Source organism: Telmatherina bonti (genome assembly GCF_933228915.1).
Source record: "Telmatherina bonti genome assembly, chromosome: 18".
NCBI classification, from domain to species: domain Eukaryota; kingdom Metazoa; phylum Chordata; class Actinopteri; order Atheriniformes; family Telmatherinidae; genus Telmatherina; species Telmatherina bonti.
In genome coordinates this window covers 22,785,645-22,803,524 of record NC_136616.1, presented here as the reverse complement: position 1 = coordinate 22,803,524, position 17,880 = coordinate 22,785,645, and the positions used below count along the sequence as shown (strand labels likewise).

The following is a 17,880-nucleotide window of genomic DNA, read 5'->3' as shown; positions in this document are numbered from 1 at the left end:
AAGGAAGTGTGCTTTTGTAGCGTTATTCCTCGTCGTTCGCAGACTGGTTGTTGGGGTGGTTTCTTTCCTTTTGGACGGACTCGTCAGCTGCGCTGCAAGTCTGCAATGCACTACAAAGTCGCTGTTTGGAGAGTTACCAAGAGTTTATGTTGCTTTTATGTGAGATATCGTATTTGTTCACTCCATAAATTGCCACATTTCCTGTGAGTACATGTAACATCAACGTCATTTTTATTCTTTGAAGCTGATCTCTAGCCTCAGTTTTAGTTTTTTAGTTTTTTCTCTCAATTTCCTCTTTAAAGAAAAAAAAAATCAATCAATGCCTAGTCATCTGAAAAAGTGAACAATCCCCTTGGGATATACACGCCATGCTGGCTGACCAAACCGTTTGGATGCAGTAATTATGTTAAGTAAATAAATCAAGATGTTTCTCTCTCATCCCTGTGTTCTACATATAGAAGGTAGTTGTCAAAGTGAGGCATTCCTCACGACTGGTAGCAGATTTATCAGATAATGACAGTGCTGTTTCCAAATTCCAGATGTGTGTTGCTCTGGGAATGTGCACATCTGTTTCCATGGCATGTGCTTGTATGATGTTAAATATTTTTGAGTCCTTTCATTTTTTTTCATGAAAGGGGGGATATGAACCCACCAGCTTTGTTTGCTGAGCTGAAGTGTTTCCTGCTAACAAAGATGGTGGGTTCACCAGCCCACCTGCTTTAGAAATATGTCTTTATTTACATATACTAACGGTCTTATGACATTTATAGAATGGCATTGATCTTAATTTGATTAGTCAAATGTTTTGTAGAAGAATTTATGAAGTTGAATGTCAGACGTTCGTATGAACTGAATAAATGTGATATTTTGATGCTGTGAAATGGAAGGAAATGGATGTCTCATCCATTTCTCTTTTTTCAAACATTGATGCTTCAGGCTAACTATTTTACTTTTAAATATCTTCAGTAACATTTTCTTCTTTTTTTTTTTTTTTCTTTTGTCAATTTCCGTTTTTGCAGGTACTTACATTGCTTTGGTTGTGTTTGCTTTAAGGCTGTTAACTTCAAGTGGGTCTTTTTTCCCCCACAGATTTCAGTATTATAGACATCGTGTTGTCCTTTCTGGTCCCCATGTGCACCTGGCTTTCATGGGCTTATGTAAATTCTCTTTTATGGCTGCAGAAGAATACCTGTTGATTATTATGTCTCCCAGAAAGCCACAATTGACAGGAAAGGGCTTTTTAGTGTCCAAAACTGACTATGGTAGAAAATTACAGCCTGAATAGAGAAAATTATGTAAAAGCAACAGTGAAAGATACTGCCCATGTTATGGTATGATTGAACTCCTATTGCGCTGGTCTAAGACACCTGTGGTCCTTTGGGTCGCTCACTTTGTTTCACTTTGTTGCCTGACCCGAAATGAAACAACAGGGGGGATTTTAAATTGATTCACACTGACTAATTTATGATTCATATCTGCCACCTGTGGCTTGGTGTAGTGGTCTGTTGGAGGGTTGAGTGACTGCACTTTAGCCCCAGAAAACAACACTAGAATGTAAAAGCTTTTTGATTGTTTTCATTTCATTTTATGATTTCAACATTGCTTGGGTTTTTATTTATTTATTTTTTGGTCTTTATCTTCTTTTAGATCCACACATAAATCCATGAATATAAAATTTACACACAAGCTGTAGCTTTTCCCTTTACTGAACCCCAAAATCTGATTCCGTGTGTAAGAAGGAAAAAGAAAAAAAAAGAAAAAAGTTTCAAAATGCTTATTTTTCCACCGTTGAGCAGTTTCTCTATCATTTCTGTTGCAGAATCCAGACCCTGTTCACGACATGCTTCTGGATGTCATTACCTGGGTGGGCATCCTGCTGTCACTGGTATGCCTGCTTATCAGCCTCTTCACCTTCTGCTTCTTCCGTGGCCTCCAGAGTGATCGCAACACCATCCATAAGAACCTGTGCATCAGTCTGTTCATTGCTGAGTCCCTGTTCCTGGTGGGAATCAATCGGGGCGACCAGCCGGTAAGAATACATTTAACTGGGGAGTGGCTAAGAGTGTAAGATATGTATATTGCAAGTGCTATCTTGAGCGTATACTTTAAGTTACCTTTAATGATATTAGACTTTATCAAGTGTCTTTTTCATCTCAAGTTAAGCAAACAAGCGCCATTCATTTACTCGAAAACTGTGCATTCCCCCAATTGTTTTATGGGTGGTTCTTATTTTGAACAAAGTTACATTGTTTTGTGAATGTCTTAACATTTAAACAAACTACATTTAAAAATAATCAAATGACCAAAAGGTATATTATTCACTGTAGCCTCCTAGACTATGAAAAAATGTAGAATGATCTGATTGAATAGTTAAAATAGGTTAAACAACCTATAATGTTATGTAAAACAGACATTGTACAGGTGCAATTTAGGTGAATGAATTACTCATTGCACTTTTGAATTACATGGATCTGATGCATAGATTTACTGGATGGGAATTCCCTGCAATTTAAAGAATAAAGTGTGAATCTAGCTGCAACAAACTATTTCTATTCTGATGCAGCTTTTATTTATTAATTTTACTTTTCACAAAATATCTCGCTCTGTATTGATTTTAGAAAACAAGCCTGTTTTTTTTTTCCATTCCTAGATTCTGTTTACAGTTTTTCCTGCAGATTACTTTTCAGCCAACGTACTGAATGAGAGTGGGTCTAATATAGAGCCCAGTGGTACTCCTAACTGATTGATGACCTTATTTATAATTCTGAATTACATCAATATTGTAACATAAGAAAAGGTACAATTTAATAAAGTTATAGAACCCTGCAGAAGTTTAAATTAATAAAAAAGAATGGAAGAGATGTCCATGTCCATTTAGGATTAATAAAAGTTTTTTTATTCTCAAATTCTTACTAAAACCACTGATGTATCAAGGACGGGCATTTTAGGTGATTTTTTAGTCAACTAGTCAAGCTTTCCTTTATTGAATTGGTGTAATAAAATTGAAAATGCATCTCCAAAGGGTATTTTCAAAAGCGTTTGAAATTTTTTGGGGTTTTTTTATATCTGTCTCGTACAGGTGTTTTCTTTTCTCCTTTGCAATTTTCTTTTCTTTGTTTTTGTAAATATTTAATGGGTTTGGAAGGCTTTTGCTTGACAGCAAGTAGATGACAAAGTAAGTCAGGGAGGCTATGTGCACCATTTAAATCCATATTATGTACCCACCCAAACAGCTATTTTATTTTTTTTTTTTTTTTTTTGTCAGTCAAGAGAGGGAAAAAAAGTGGATTTTCAAATCTCAAGATAAATCTCTCTTTAAATGTGTCTACCATGTTCACTCTACAACCACAATGTTTTGGCAAAAAACTGTAACCTTTGGTGTCCCTGAGTTGTGCTTCCCATTTTTTCTCTGGCTGTGAACCATATAGATTTTGTTTGGCTCGGTGAGAAAAAAAAAAAGCATTATAAGAATAGAATTGAGAGCCCTTTATTCACCAAGCACTACCTCCCTTTATTGTGCTGAAGCAACAGCTTGACAGTACATTCATATCCAACACCTATCAACTCTCTGTTACATACCCATGCATCGCTCAGTTATATTTAACATATTCACTCACACACACTCATCCATTCACCCCACAACTACCTCCTGTTCGAGTTTTTCAATTTGCAACCACTTCAGAATAATCTGGATTAAGCTGCTCAATACACTAAACCTCTAAACCTTCTAGTTTAATAACTGTAGTTTATTTCCCATAAGAACTCAATTGTGGTAGCAGGTGGAGGCATGCTGTCACCACACAGTCATCTTCAAGTGTGTATGCTCAACACTCATACAGCAGACAAATGTGGAATCATTACATGTAAACTGGGTTTTTAACCTCCTGCAGTTTCTGCCTGTTCTGCAGTTTTTGAATGCCAGTGAATGAGACTGTGGCGATAGCTTTTCACACCAAGCTAAGACTATGGAAAACACTGTAAAGAGTAATAGTTTTTGTAATATCTGTTAGTTTGTACTGTCATTGCTTTCCATCCCGCACCTAGCAGTTAACATGAGAAGAATCCATTAAATGTAAACTTCATTATCTATATTCTAGATGCAATAACTGTCTTAGCAAAACACCACGGTCCATATTTTAACCACAAAAGTAACTTCCTGTGAATTTAAACATAATATTTTAGCCCAGCACTTTTTTTTTTCCCCCTCCATAATATTTTATGGGAAGATTCACATCCAAGTCACAAGATCGCTTTCCTGGACTGCAATTAGTGTCTGCTCAACCTTTTAGTTATTTAAATTAAAACCATTTCAGTGACAAAATACGCTAGTTATGTTCAACTGTGCTAATAATTGGATCATTTAATATGAAAATGGTGCCTCTGCATGTGCATACATGTGAATGGCGGTCTGCTGTTTGGGTCTCAGCCGCACTTCCTTTTTATCATCTGCGAAAGTGTGTAACCACATTATGCGCTCACACCTGATTGCATTGCTGTTCTAAATTGCTCTTGGACTGTTGACTTCACTTCGTCATATCTCTTCTTCACCCATGCCAACTACAGCAAACAAGACCACATGGGCTCAGTAGCTGCAGCCCTCCTCTGCCAGTCACTACAGGCAGACATCCAATCACTTCCGCCAAACTGAGCTTAGCCATGCTAATTGTTAGAGACACAAACATGGAGAGGTGAGAAAAGGCAGCTTGTTGCAGTCATATTGATAACCCACTTTGCTTGTCATATTATGACAAGTATATCTAGAAATGAAGCATGTTAAGCAGTCAAGGGTGATTTTTTCTTTTAGCAGCAATGCTAACACCCTCTTCCTATGTCTCACATGGTCGCTTCTACCTTTATATCTCTCCAGGTTGCTTGTGCTGTTTTCGCCGCCCTGCTTCACTTCTTCTTCCTGGCAGCGTTCACATGGATGTTCCTGGAAGGTGTGCAGCTCTACATCATGCTAGTGGAGGTCTTTGAGAGCGAGCACTCGCGCCGGCGCTACTTCTACCTGGTGGGCTACGGAGTTCCCGCACTGATTGTGGCCGTCTCAGCTGCTGTGGACTACCGCAGCTATGGCACAGATAGAGTGTGAGTACACATGCTCAGTACTTTCTGAGAAAAATTCTTTCATGTAATTTGTTTTATAAAAGTAATATTAATCCGGCACCATATTTTGACACCTTTTTTACTCTTTTCCTGCTGTCTTTCTATGCATATTCTGTCATTCATTCAGAAGGTGCTCCGCTGTGAAAAGGGAAATAGAAAATGATTGGCTTCTGTTTTATAAGAAGCCTTTTTTCATCCAGAACCACATATAGCCTCTTTACAACATGACAGCTGTTGGTGTTGGTTTTAGGGATTTTAATAATCTCCAAGGTGATGGTTCAGCAGCTATTACCATCTTTCAATGAAGCAGAACAGCAACAAATATATTTGTCACAGCTGGACTGGACATTGTTTAGACAAGGAAAAGCTAATTTCAGCACATAGCATTTTAGCATGAACGAATTACTCAACAGGAATGGAGAGGTTGGACAAAGGAGCTAGGAATGATGAACAGAGAAATGGAAATCGTAACACTTCTGAAAAGCTGGAGGAGTGTAACAAAAAGACTAGAAATGAAAGCCACACAAGATATATTCACTATGCAGATGTTAGTGTATTCGTGAACTAAAGTGCAGTCTATAAAGTAGTGTCTATGAAGCAGAGGATGGCTCTCCATTCCTCTCTGTTAATCTCCAGCCCATCTGAAAATAATGAAGACCAGCATCAGCAGTTTGCTGCTGAGATGTTTATCATGTATGCCACACACTCACTTTGCCGCCACACAACCGGTAGACAGTGCATTTGTAGATTGGCGGAGCAGTAGTTCTTGGTGATGGATGAGGTGATAGCTGCCACCGCCTGAGCCTTGGCATCATGTGAATAATTAAAACCTGCCACCGGTGGAACAATTATATGCTGCCATTGAAGGATGAGGGAAGGGATAAGGTGTGACATGTGGAGAATAGCAAAAGGTGATGGTGGTTTGGTTGGAAGGGGAGCATATAGCCCAAGTGCAAATTGATTTTTTTTGGAGATGTGGCGATATGATTATGAGTGGGGTCACTCTGAATTGAAATGAGCCAACAATTCGTAAAAGCTGCTCAAGGCCAAAAAAGGCTAAAACTAGCCTAATTTTTTGCCTTTTTTTTTTTTTTTTTTTTAATCCAAGAGAAATAACAAGAGTAAGTTTCCTATTGAAATAAACCAGGAATTGACCTTTACATGTCCTTGAGCCACACATTAACCCTTTTCATGTCCAGTAATGTGCAGCAAAACAGAAATGTGATCCAGTGTTTATTCTCCAGTTTATTGAAAGTCATACATCAAAGCATGTAGAAAGTCATCTTGGCGTCTGTAATCCAGCTGATACAGTAGTGTGTTAGCTGTTTCCGTTACACTGAGCATGCAGAATGCTGTACTGCTAAGTGTGTGTGGGTATAAAAACCTAACGTCAAGTTTTCTTGTAGATGAATAGCTAACACACTTTCAGCTTCTCTCACAAAACTACTACATCTACCAAGAAGTTGTGTTAAAAACGATGCTGAATACAGTTTCTTTCCTATTAAACATATCAAGGCCATAGAGGTGGTAAGTTCAGCTTGGCGCAGTAAGGTGAAGGTTATGTGATGCATGGGAACTGATAAACTCATACAACTCTTGGAGACTGTGTTACAGCGTTTACTTCACCGAAAATGACCTGATGAGCTCTTGCAGCCTGGTCGAGCATGTTGTCTGTACATTAAAAATGTGTTTTCTTTCTGTTAAGTCCTGCACCACAACCTCACAGTTGATCAGTTCTGCTTATGTTATCTGCATGCCAAATATAACCAACTTTAATTGAATGAATTTGTAAGATAAAAAAAAGTGAAGAGCAACATACACTGATGGAGTGAGCAACTTCTCATTCTTTAAACATGTGTGAAGACGGGAAAGAAGTGTTGTTTGTTTTAGACGGATTCAGTCACTGGTCTGTATCATGGAAACAAACCAAATTTTGAAGGTTTCTTAAATGTCTAAAAACAATGTTTAGACTCTTTCGACACATTATTTTAACCTATAATGTGACAAAAATCTTTAATGTTCATGATTAGAGATAACTTTTAAACATTTGGAAAATATAAAGTAAAACAGCAGAGCTCATGTTGGAGCTAAACAGCTTTGTAGCCTAAACAAAGCTGCTTATCAATGATGTTAATAGTAAAAAGGGCTTCGTTTTTCCAGGAAGTATAAAGACTTAATTCTGGAGTGATGGAAAAATGCCATGAGGTTTAGTCCAGATTTAACCTGATTTATGGGCACATCAGGGTAAGAAGTGCTGCAGCCATCATATCAAGAGCTTATTGGATAAACCTACGGTCTGAAGTCACATTAATTTGCTCAGCCCAAAAGAAATGAGTTCCTGGATGTACTGAATGACCAGGCAGATATTTTTCTTCCCTGATGAGGCAGCATGGTGGCGTAGTGGTTAGTGCTGCTACCTCACAGCAAGAAGGTCGCTGGTTTGAGCCTCAGCTGGGGAAGTTTGAACAGTGGCCTCTCTGTGTGGAACCTCCCCGTGTATGTTAGTGTTCTCTCCAGGTAGTGCGGCTTTCTCCCATCCACAAGACATGCATGTTAGGTTAATTGCTATATTTATTTTTTTTATTCTATATTACAATAGAATAGAATGATGGAAAAGGCTATACCATGTATTCTAACTGTGAAACAGTTTTACGAAGAGACAGTGGTTTTTTTTGTTTGTTTGTTTGTTTGTTTTTTTAACACATGGACTGGCCGCCATCGAGTCCAGAACCCAACCGAGAATCTGGATTGTTGGAGAAAATATAACTTTTGTTGGGATGTTGATAAACAATGTTGTGAGATTTTTTTTTTTAAGCTTTTGGAAATGATAATTATCATAAAATATTAGATTGGATAACTTTTTTCAACAAGTCAATGAGTGTATCTTTAACACGTCTTGTGTATTTATAATGCCATATTTGCCGGAAGGTATGAGTCATTTATTCATTCATTATCCTCACCGCTTAGTCCAAAGAAGGGTCACGGGGAAGCTGGAGCAAATCCCAGCAGTCTTTGGGCGAAAGGCAGGGTACAGCTCACCAGTCCATCGCAGGCCCACACAGAGACAAACAACCACTCACGTACACACTCGTATAGGCAATTATATAACATGCATGTTAGGTCAACTGGATAGGCAAGTATCCAGTTGACCTAACATGCATGTCTTTGGACGGTGGGAGGAAGCAGGAGTACCCGGAGAGAATCCACGCAAACACGGAAAGAACATGCAAACTCCACACAGAAAGGCCACCGCCCAACCTCGCCCCAACCGAGGATCGAACTAGTAACCTTCTTGCTGTGAGGCCACTACAACACTGTGCAGCCCCAAGGCACAAGTCTTTATTGGAAAAAAAAAATCCCTTAATCATATTGCAGCATTGCAGCAACAGTGGACAAGAATTTCACTAAGCATTTGACAAATATTCAGCCCTCCGTGAATGTTGAATTCAGTTTGGCTTATAGCTAACAGTCCTCATAGAGAAGGGACGAGACATCTTGACATTAGGCGATTTATTGGCCTTCTCTTGAAGTAACTGTAAAACTGTAACAGATGAAACATGTCTTAGTTACAAATACAGCACTCATTTTACATTATACAGAACTGAGGATAACGAAATAAGTCAGCAATCAAACCAAAATATAAGCACAAATGCCGCTAGCTTAATGCTAACACAAAATGGGAATTCCCATAAACATGCTAATAGAATTAGCATTGGGTGGCTGTTTAAAAGAAACATATACAGCAAAGTCACAAGCTTGTCTCTATTTAGAAAATAGTCAGTCAAAACACTTACAGGCACGCGTCTCCTGCGCTCTGTTGAAACGAAACCCATGAAAACGAAAACACCAGCCACAAACCACTTTTTTTTCTTTCTTCTACCGTTCCTTTCTCTTCTTCTATTTACACAGAAGCAGCTGGACTATATTCTTTTACTCGCTACTTCCCCCTAGTGGGGCAGCTGAACAATGTATGTTTGCAGAGGCAGTACAACGAATGTTCGGCTACGACCAAAGATTGCACACAAATGCAAAATGTGCAAAAAGTGCCCCACCCCTTGAGACTCGTTCAAAAGCTTTCCATGATCTTATCCCAGCAAATATTACTTGTTTTATTGATTTCATTATCTCCTCACAATTTACGCCACAAAGATACTATTTGTATTGCAAATGTGCGTCGTTTGCCTTTTCTTCAAGGATAACCTCTATCTGCTCATTGCAGATTTATTGCTTCACAGCTACCTGAGCGCACAACACAAGGTGTTGGCACAAGCATGATGTGTTTAAACTGGCCCACGTTTGCATTTAAAAAAAAATATTGAATGCTCAATTTCTGTAGGAACGTTGCAAAAAGTAGCACACCAGGAGGGGAGATGAAACTAGCGGTGCACGCTCCAAAAGCTAGACAAGAGCATGACAAGAGTGGTGAGAAGGAGGTAGAAAGAAAATGACAGCCTGCAGCTCCCGCCGCCTACCGAGTCTTTAAATCTCACTATGATCTGAAGAGGAAGAAGGCAAAAACGAACAATAGAACCTTGAGCATAATTTATAACAGCGACGTTTGGAGCGTGCGCTTTGATGAGCTGCCAGATTTCTGAGCATGTTGTTCGGCTTTTGTTTGCGTATGCTTGCTGCTTTTTTTTTTCTTTGCAGTGCCTCCTCTCATCCACTGATATCAGAGAGGGGGAGACATATCAAGTCCCAGTAATAGCAAAGAAAAGTCATGTCACTTGTTATGTGATATTTTATCTTGTTTAAAAAGAAACGTCTGGTACTTTGCAGAGTTGTTTGGAAACGAAGAGAGGGTGGAAAAAAAGTGTTCTTGTTAGCAATGAAGCTTTTTTTTTTTTTTTACAAGAATTAGGCTACAATTCATGTAAATTCTCTTTTTCTTTGGACAAAAATTAAACTTGCAATTTTATTCTTTCATTAAAATGCTTGTGTCTTTGTTAAATAGACAACAAAATATTAGGATGAACAATTATCTTTTTACCTTTTATTTTATTAACTTTTTTTTTTTTTTTTTTTTTTACCGCAGTCAAATTGAAAGCCTTCTAAAGTACCCAAAACACCTTGATGTGCCTTAAAATGCTCTTGAATTACAGCTAATTCTCTGCCACTTTCATTTTTACTCCCTGTCAGCCTGAATGACAACGCAGCAGTATGAACTGTAATTTTCCAGCAGCCAAAAATGGAGGCGTCTATCTGCTGCAGCAGCGGAGATTAAAAGATTAATAATTCAACCACAGGTCATGAATCACACTTTTTCATTCCCCCTTGTGCCATTTCAAAAGAACACTGTCACCTTCTGCTGGATCAGTTTCTTGCAGTCTGTGTTTAGCTTTCTTCAGTGGAGAGAAATTGACTTTCTGTGTTGTTTTGTAATGACATATGAGGTCAGGAGAGCACTTTATGTCGTTATTGATGCAATTGCGGTGGTCTTACGGAGTAATTACGGTTAACGTAGACATGCAAGACAAGCTGGTGAGTGTTTAAGGACAGAGTGTCTGTCAAGGGTCAAGGTCAATCCAATTTCTTTTGAGTGATGTCATTCGGATTCAATTGAAAGCTAATTGAATCATCCATAAATGATCATCTGTGATGCTATTTTCCCACCTTAACCCGGCACACTTAAAAAATACTTTAAAAAGAGTTTATATCTGTTTGAGTTTGAGAGCTTTGTCTCTCTGTGTGTCTTCCTTCTTCTTTATAATGTGAACATTTTGCTTGTTTTGGCTGGGAAAGAGTTTTTTGTGATGGCTGCCAGTGACATTGGCAAGTCCCCCGTCCTCCAAATTCTATCTGATGGTCGTATTTCTTCAAGCCACTTTAAGCCACTATGTTTTTGAAGTGTCTATTCCTCTGTGTCACTCCAGCCTCCCACTTGATGTATATCCTCTGAGTAAGAGTATAAAGCTATAACCTCAAATCTCCCCCATCCCCCTTACCCCTCTTTTACTTTACCTTTCCCAATTCATGTTCACCATCCTTCTCTCTGCCTTCACATCCCCTTCACCTCTCACTCGTTCTCTCTTTCATTGCAGTTGCTGGCTTCGCCTGGACACGTACTTCATTTGGAGTTTCATAGGACCAGCAACCTTGATAATTATGGTAAGTGTGCCCCCCCCCCTCCTCGCTTCCTCTGACTTCTGCTCATTAACCCTACTTAGCCTGCGGGTCGTCGCTTAAATGGTCCACAGAGATCCCTTTTTCCAGCTCTTGTCTCCCTCTTCTCTCTGCCCTGTTGAGCATATATGCCACCGCCGGGCTCAGAGCCGTCCAGAAAAATGAATGAGGGGTGTAGAGAATGTATTGCAATATGTCACCCCCGCCACAGTCACCGGCTGAGACAATTTTGGTGGCGGCGGCGGCGGCGCAGGGTGTCGTCAGGGAGCAAAAGACAGAGAGCTGTAGGAGGGAGAGAGAGAGAGAGAAAGAGAGAGAGAGAGTGAACTCTGCTCGGTATGCAGTGTTGGAGTAATCCACACTGCGATTATGATTGATTTTGTTCCCGTTCCAACTCGTACTCCACTACCTTTTTCCATCTCCTGCTCGCAGGCACGCAGTCCGCTCAGGGTGCAGATACACCACATGTAACGCAAGGACACACACATGCACACTGTGCCTATTCCAACTAGGACAGCCCTCGTTTCCCCATAAAAGAGCATGCATTGATCCAGATTCTTTAAATCTCATGTAAAACCGGTGTCCATCTGAATATTTACATCAAAGCCAAGCTGAAGAGACAGCTTTATCATCCTATATTTCCCATAACATCTCACCACAGCTACTGTTAGTTGTTGACACATAATCCTAATGTGTGTGATTACACAATATGCATGTTATTTTTTATAATTCTTCAGTGATTTTTTTTTTTTTATATAGTAATAATTGTTATACCAGCTGTGATATAGTGACCATGGTGCTAGATTAATTATAAATACACTTTCACGCTCTAATTTGGAGAAATAATTCACAACGGGTCCCATGACTTCCTTCTTTCCTATGATTAACAGCTCAGGTTTAATTGTACCCCCCCCCCCCCCCAAAAAAAAAACTTTCTCTCTTTTTTTATTTTTTTTATTTATTCTTTTCATGGATGCGGGATATCACCTGTATACAGGAGCAAAGTACATTACATCAAACTAATTGCTTTAATTTTTGTGGCCTCCCTCTGAACAAACCCCCATGCTGGGACCAGAATTGACTCATTTTCTAGTTTTTTTGTGATCACCGGCTCACAGAGAGAAGGAAAATTAATTAGATACACCAGAGAGGGTCTGTTTAATGTAAGTTTTCCTTTTTGTTTCTTTTTTTTTTTTTCCTTGCATCACGCAGTCAAACACGAGACCTCGCTTTACTTTATTTTTTTTCTTCCTTTCTAATTACAGTGTCTGCATGAACATTGAAGGAAAAAACTTCACTGAGATGTGCTTGACTCAACTTCTGTTTTAATTGTTTCAATCACTGTTTTTTTTTTCCTTTTCATGAGAAAGGCACAAGTTAGTCAGATCTAGAGTTTCAACTTCGAAAATGTTTTTGTTTTACGACATTTTAAACCTTTAGCTGTATTTTTTGTTCCTTCTTCGCCAAGAGGAACGACGCGGCATTGGCAGTGATGCCCCGCAGTTGCCTGCAAGTGTGAATATGACAAGAGAAGTGGAAATAAACTCTTTCGTATGAGTTTGCAGCTGCCTTGTCTCAACTGAGTTGTTGGTTTTACCACCGCAGAGGTTTCACAGGATTTTGCGCTCTGTTTGGCAAAGTGGGAAACTGAGTCTGGCTGCGTTGTTCCGACATTGTGCTACAAAGTGCCCTGATTTAAAATGAATGCAACTGAAAGAAGCGGTACACAAGCTTCATGCTGGTCTTTCTCTTCCCCTTCCTGCCCCCTTTATCTGTCCATCTCTCATAGCTCAACGTGATTTTCCTGGGCATCGCGCTTTACAAGATGTTCCATCACACGGCCATTCTGAAACCAGACTCTGGTTGCCTGGACAACATCAAGTAAGTGCACTCAGATATCCATTAAAGTTGCCCAGAAATAGCCCTGTTTGTGACGCTTTGTTGCAGATTGAAATGCTTCAATATGAGTGTGAAGGACTCACTTCCACCAAACACTCTCTGACAGCTGAATTATATGGAGTTTGGCTCTATGTGAGCTGACATTTCTTACCATTTCCTTCAGCTCAATGAACCCCTGGTTAAAGATCAACTTTTTGTTTGCATTCAAACCCTTATTTCCAAGCAGTGCCCTTTTCTTTTTTTTTTTTTTTTCTCGCTTCCCCCTTTGATATTTTAAAACATCATTAAAGGCAGCTAAGGCCGTAGCAGCGAACGTCTAAGCCTGCAAGATAAGTGCCTCCCAATTTGTTAAAAGATCGTGTCAGTGCAAGTTAAAATCAAACAGGTATTCCGCTACGTTTTTTTTTTTTTTATCATTAGCTGAAGAAGGCTCTGCAGAGAAATAGCCTGAAGACAACCTGACACACCTGACCCTGTGTTATCTTGGCGTCAACATGCAGCTGATGAATATTCATTCTGCCCATCGTGTGTGTTTAGCATGTCTGTGCTTGCTTGTTTTCAGATATTATGAAGCTTACGGGATGCACATTTCTTTGCCGTTTCCTCAGATTAATTCGAAAAACTTTTACACTGTTTATGTACATGGAAGTCACTGAAGAAATTGTCAGTGTGGTAAAAGCAGCTGCGGTCAGATGTCCCAGTCTTTACCATAGGCAATGCATGTTAGAATGTAATATGTTTATGTGCACTTGAGTAAAGTATACATATAGCCTTAACTGAGAAAGTCCTTCAGTTGGAAAATAACCTTAAAAGGAGCAGTAGGAGTGAGTCAAACGGTGAAAATGGTGGCTTTAGGGTACAACCAGAACAATAAGCAAGCTCTCAGACGGCTGAGTGTAGGTAGACCTTTATTACTCACAGAAAACCAGACATGTGAGCACTGTCTGGAAGTGTTCAAACTAGGATAGGCACATATAATCCTTTTTATCCATTAAATACCTCATTTTTTTGCTCAAATTAACATCCACAAACACGCTAAAGCTAAGCTCTTAATTCTGCTCTCGTCTGATCTGCTCAGTGACACCAGTTACCAAGTCAGATCCAAATATAATGTCACAAGACTGTTACTGTCAACACAAAATATGTTTTTGCCAAAGAAAAGATGAAAAAACTAGATAACCAACACCTCAAAGTAGACACCAATGCTGCAGAAAGCTAAGAACTACAGCACACCAAACTGGCTATGATTACATTATGTTTGTTTTTTGTTTTTTTATTTGGAATGAATAAATCTGAATTAAAGTAATTTCAAATAAAAGTATTCTCCTTCGATTTTACATGGAAACAGTAATTCTGAATTGAGGTTTACGTGGAAAAGATCTTTAGTTAATCCTGCTTTAGATCTGGAGGGTTTGGAAAAGCTCTGGTTGGACAGAGGGCGGAAGTGGCGAACTTATGAATACTAAAAAATAAACAAACTCTGCTTCCTGCTTCTTGTCTTTATGGATATAACATGAAAAACCACATAATAAGTACCGTTTTCGCTTTGATTTTGATTATAATTTTGAAGGAGCAGCTTGAGATGGGCATACGACTTTTCTTATTTCAGCAGCTTAGGAGGAGAAGGAAGAAAAAGTACCGGAGTCTGGAGGCAGAAAACTGTGCATGTACGTTATCACGCCTGTACAAGGTAACAAACGTGCACGGAATGACCGGAATTAACTTAGAGCGGAAGGATGGTTTACATGATCAAGAAATTAATCATTTCGGATTTAAAATGACAATAAACCAGCCACTAACATTAAAATCCGTTTACTTCCAATTTGTCATTTTCATTCAGAATCAGGTCATTCTTCATCTCTTTAAGAGGAATTTAACTTTTATTTGGCATCAAAGAGGAACTAAAAATCTCATGTAAATCTGGCCGTTCATGTATGGAGCTGAGTGAAACTGAATTGACCATGTTTCATGTTGGTACTGGAAAGCATCTCACTGCACATCTATTGCGGTCCCATGCTCTTGTTGACCCATAGATCAGTTTTAAACCGTTTTGATTCACAAAACCTATCAATTTAAACATATAAGATGTGTTGTCATGTACGGTGACACAGCTTTTTCTATCCCCCTCCTTGATGGAATTCCAGCTACGTGGCGGCAGAGCATTTTCTGTCTGCAGATGCTATGAAGTTGTTTTTCAGGATGAAGTAATAGACTGGGGCTTCTGCTCCGTTTTTGTCTGCCGGCTTCACTTTTTTAAGCCACTTTGGACACATTAGTGTGTTTTATAGACAGTTCTGTGGCTGTTTACTTTTTTGTGTGTCTGGCATCACATTGTTGGATGTGTCTCAGCGCAGTGGTCCCCGTCTGCCCTGCTGAGTGATACACACATTTAAAAAGAAAAGTGTTTTTGCCAAGTTTGACACAGGATCACAGAACAAAATGTGGGCGTATTTCCAACACAAACAACAGCAGCATATTATGAAGCCCTTTATTTCTGGGTATTGTAAGTATGTCTTGACTGAAAGATAAGGTTGTCGTTGCAAATTCTTTTTAATAGAAAATTTGGTGCTTATATACTGATATGAAGCATAATTTCTGTAATGACTGAAAGGAAAGCTTTATCAGGCCAAAATGCTAAAGCTCAAGTTTCTTTGGTTTAAATTTTACCAACTTTAACAACTTATATCAACAAAGGCAACATCGCTCAATAATTTTTTGTCAAAATAAGATAACTTTGATAAGAATCATTAAATATCAACATTGTATGTGTTGAATTTTTTTTTTTTTTTAATTTATTTATGCATTTAATTATGTATTTTCTTTTTCTGTATGCCTCAACTGTTTTGTTATTAGTATTATTACTGTTATTATTACACTATATTATTGTTATATGGAGCACCTGCATACAAACACACACGTTTCTATCTTTAAAAAAATGCAACCCACAATTTATTTAGAATTTTTTAAATTTATTTTCATGCATCTTTCTCTTACAATTGGACAATACACCAAAGAACTGTGACTCTACGTGTACTGTATGTATATGTGGAATTTCCCTATGGACATGAAAAAGAAAACTTAATGACATTTTTATTGTATGCATTGTTTAAGCTCATTTTAAGCCTATTTAGAAATAGTTGGGACAAGGCTAACACAGATGCACTCATCCACATGCACATGTCAAATCAGGGTATGTATGTTATTAGACTTTGGTAATAAACCTTCTAGGGAGGGTTAAAGAGGTGCTGTATAGATATCAACCTCTTATTGACTAGCACTAACCAACCAGTTTACAGAAGCTTGTTGCTGTAAGGTTTTAATGCTAACTTACATGTCAAGGGATTACATGCGAATTAGCTTGTAAGCTATGAGCTGACATGCTTACACCTGTTGTTATATAGATGTTCATTATTATGCAGCGACCCTGTCAAATAAAATGACAAATGAAAAGCGTGAATATAACTTCCTGTTACACATTGTAACTACTTCTGCTGTTCAGTCCTTAGTTCTAAATTATTTATGTTCTTAATGAAGTTACTGTAATTCAATTCCCAAAAAAAGCTCGACTCCTTCTATTAGTTTAATATTATTCATGCAGGCTGAATTCTGTGCCTCAAGCCTTCATGTTCTGTAAAAAAAACTATGTGACAGCGTGTGTTCTGTTTGGGATGGGAAACAAATGGCTCAAACAATGGATTGTCAAACAAAAACACGTGTATTGTATGGCAACACTGAGATACAAGTGCAAATATATGTGCACAGGCCAACTCAAACAGTTGTTATGAATTACATGAGACCTGTGTATAAAACACCCCCCACAGACATCCTTCAGTAGCTGAATAACATGAATAAGTCAGCATGCTAACAGATTGCTGATGAAGCTGCTTTCATACAACTTCTGATTACGATTTAAGTTAGACGTCGAGTTTTTTTGAACAGAGAAATAATAATAATAACGGTTTGAGGTCCATCATTGCATGCTAGCTACTCTAGTTAGATGCGTTGAGTAGTTTTGTTCTGCAGGGGAAAAAAATAAATAAAATTGAGTGCTTGTGTTATAGTGTCATGTGATTTATGACACCGCAACGCCTTGAATGTACAAAGCAGCCGACCTCATGACTCCACGTTTTACTGACTTCAAAACAGTTGCAATGTTTCTCAGCCAGTCATTCACCTCCTACAGTTTTTTCAGTCTTTACTGAGCACACGACCGCACAAATCATTCTGAAAGTTGGCTGGAGCGTCGCTGCCCGCTGCTCAGTCGCACGTATTCTGCCACAGCAGTCAACAGGTGACTAGCTGATCATAACAAATAGGAAGATGTAAAGCAGTTTTTCTACATTAATTATTGTCAACGGTATTGGATTGTTGGTTTTTTTTGTTTTTTTTTTACAGATGAGTGTGTGTGGGCTGTGTGTGACTGAAAAAAAGCCCCTTTTCTTTGCTGTTATTTGAATTTCTAAATGAGTTCCTCTTCCAGATTACTTTTAACTTGAACTGGCTTGATGACAATGATAGCACTGGCTAATTAAGTCAATTTAGTTCTTTTTAATGATGTGTGTCTCCTTTTGTTTTATCTCTCCTCGGTTTTGGTTCCTCTTTATGATTTGATGTCATGTCCTCTGTTCAGATTTTATCTGCCTCATTTTAAAATGATTGTTTCATCCCATTCACTGCATATCTCTTCTTCCCTCCCTCTGATTAGCATTCACATCCTGCCTTTTTTTTTTTTTTTTTTTTTTTTTTTATCTC

At 38.6% G+C, this 17,880-nt stretch overlaps 1 protein-coding gene across 1 annotated transcript in view; it reads left to right on the top strand.

The window, feature by feature from the left end:
• LOC306769484 (adhesion G protein-coupled receptor L3) overlaps nt 1-17,880 on the top strand; it is a gene marked incomplete at its 3' end in the record, with an annotated part of 146,393 nt that overhangs the window by 113,211 nt on the left and 15,302 nt on the right. Inside the window, exons 13-16 of the mRNA XM_079258100.1 lie at nt 1,820-2,029; nt 4,868-5,088; nt 11,148-11,214; nt 13,019-13,110. Of these exons, the coding sequence (XP_079114226.1) occupies nt 1,820-2,029; nt 4,868-5,088; nt 11,148-11,214; nt 13,019-13,110 (590 nt within the window). The remainder of the gene's footprint in view (nt 1-1,819; nt 2,030-4,867; nt 5,089-11,147; nt 11,215-13,018; nt 13,111-17,880) is intronic.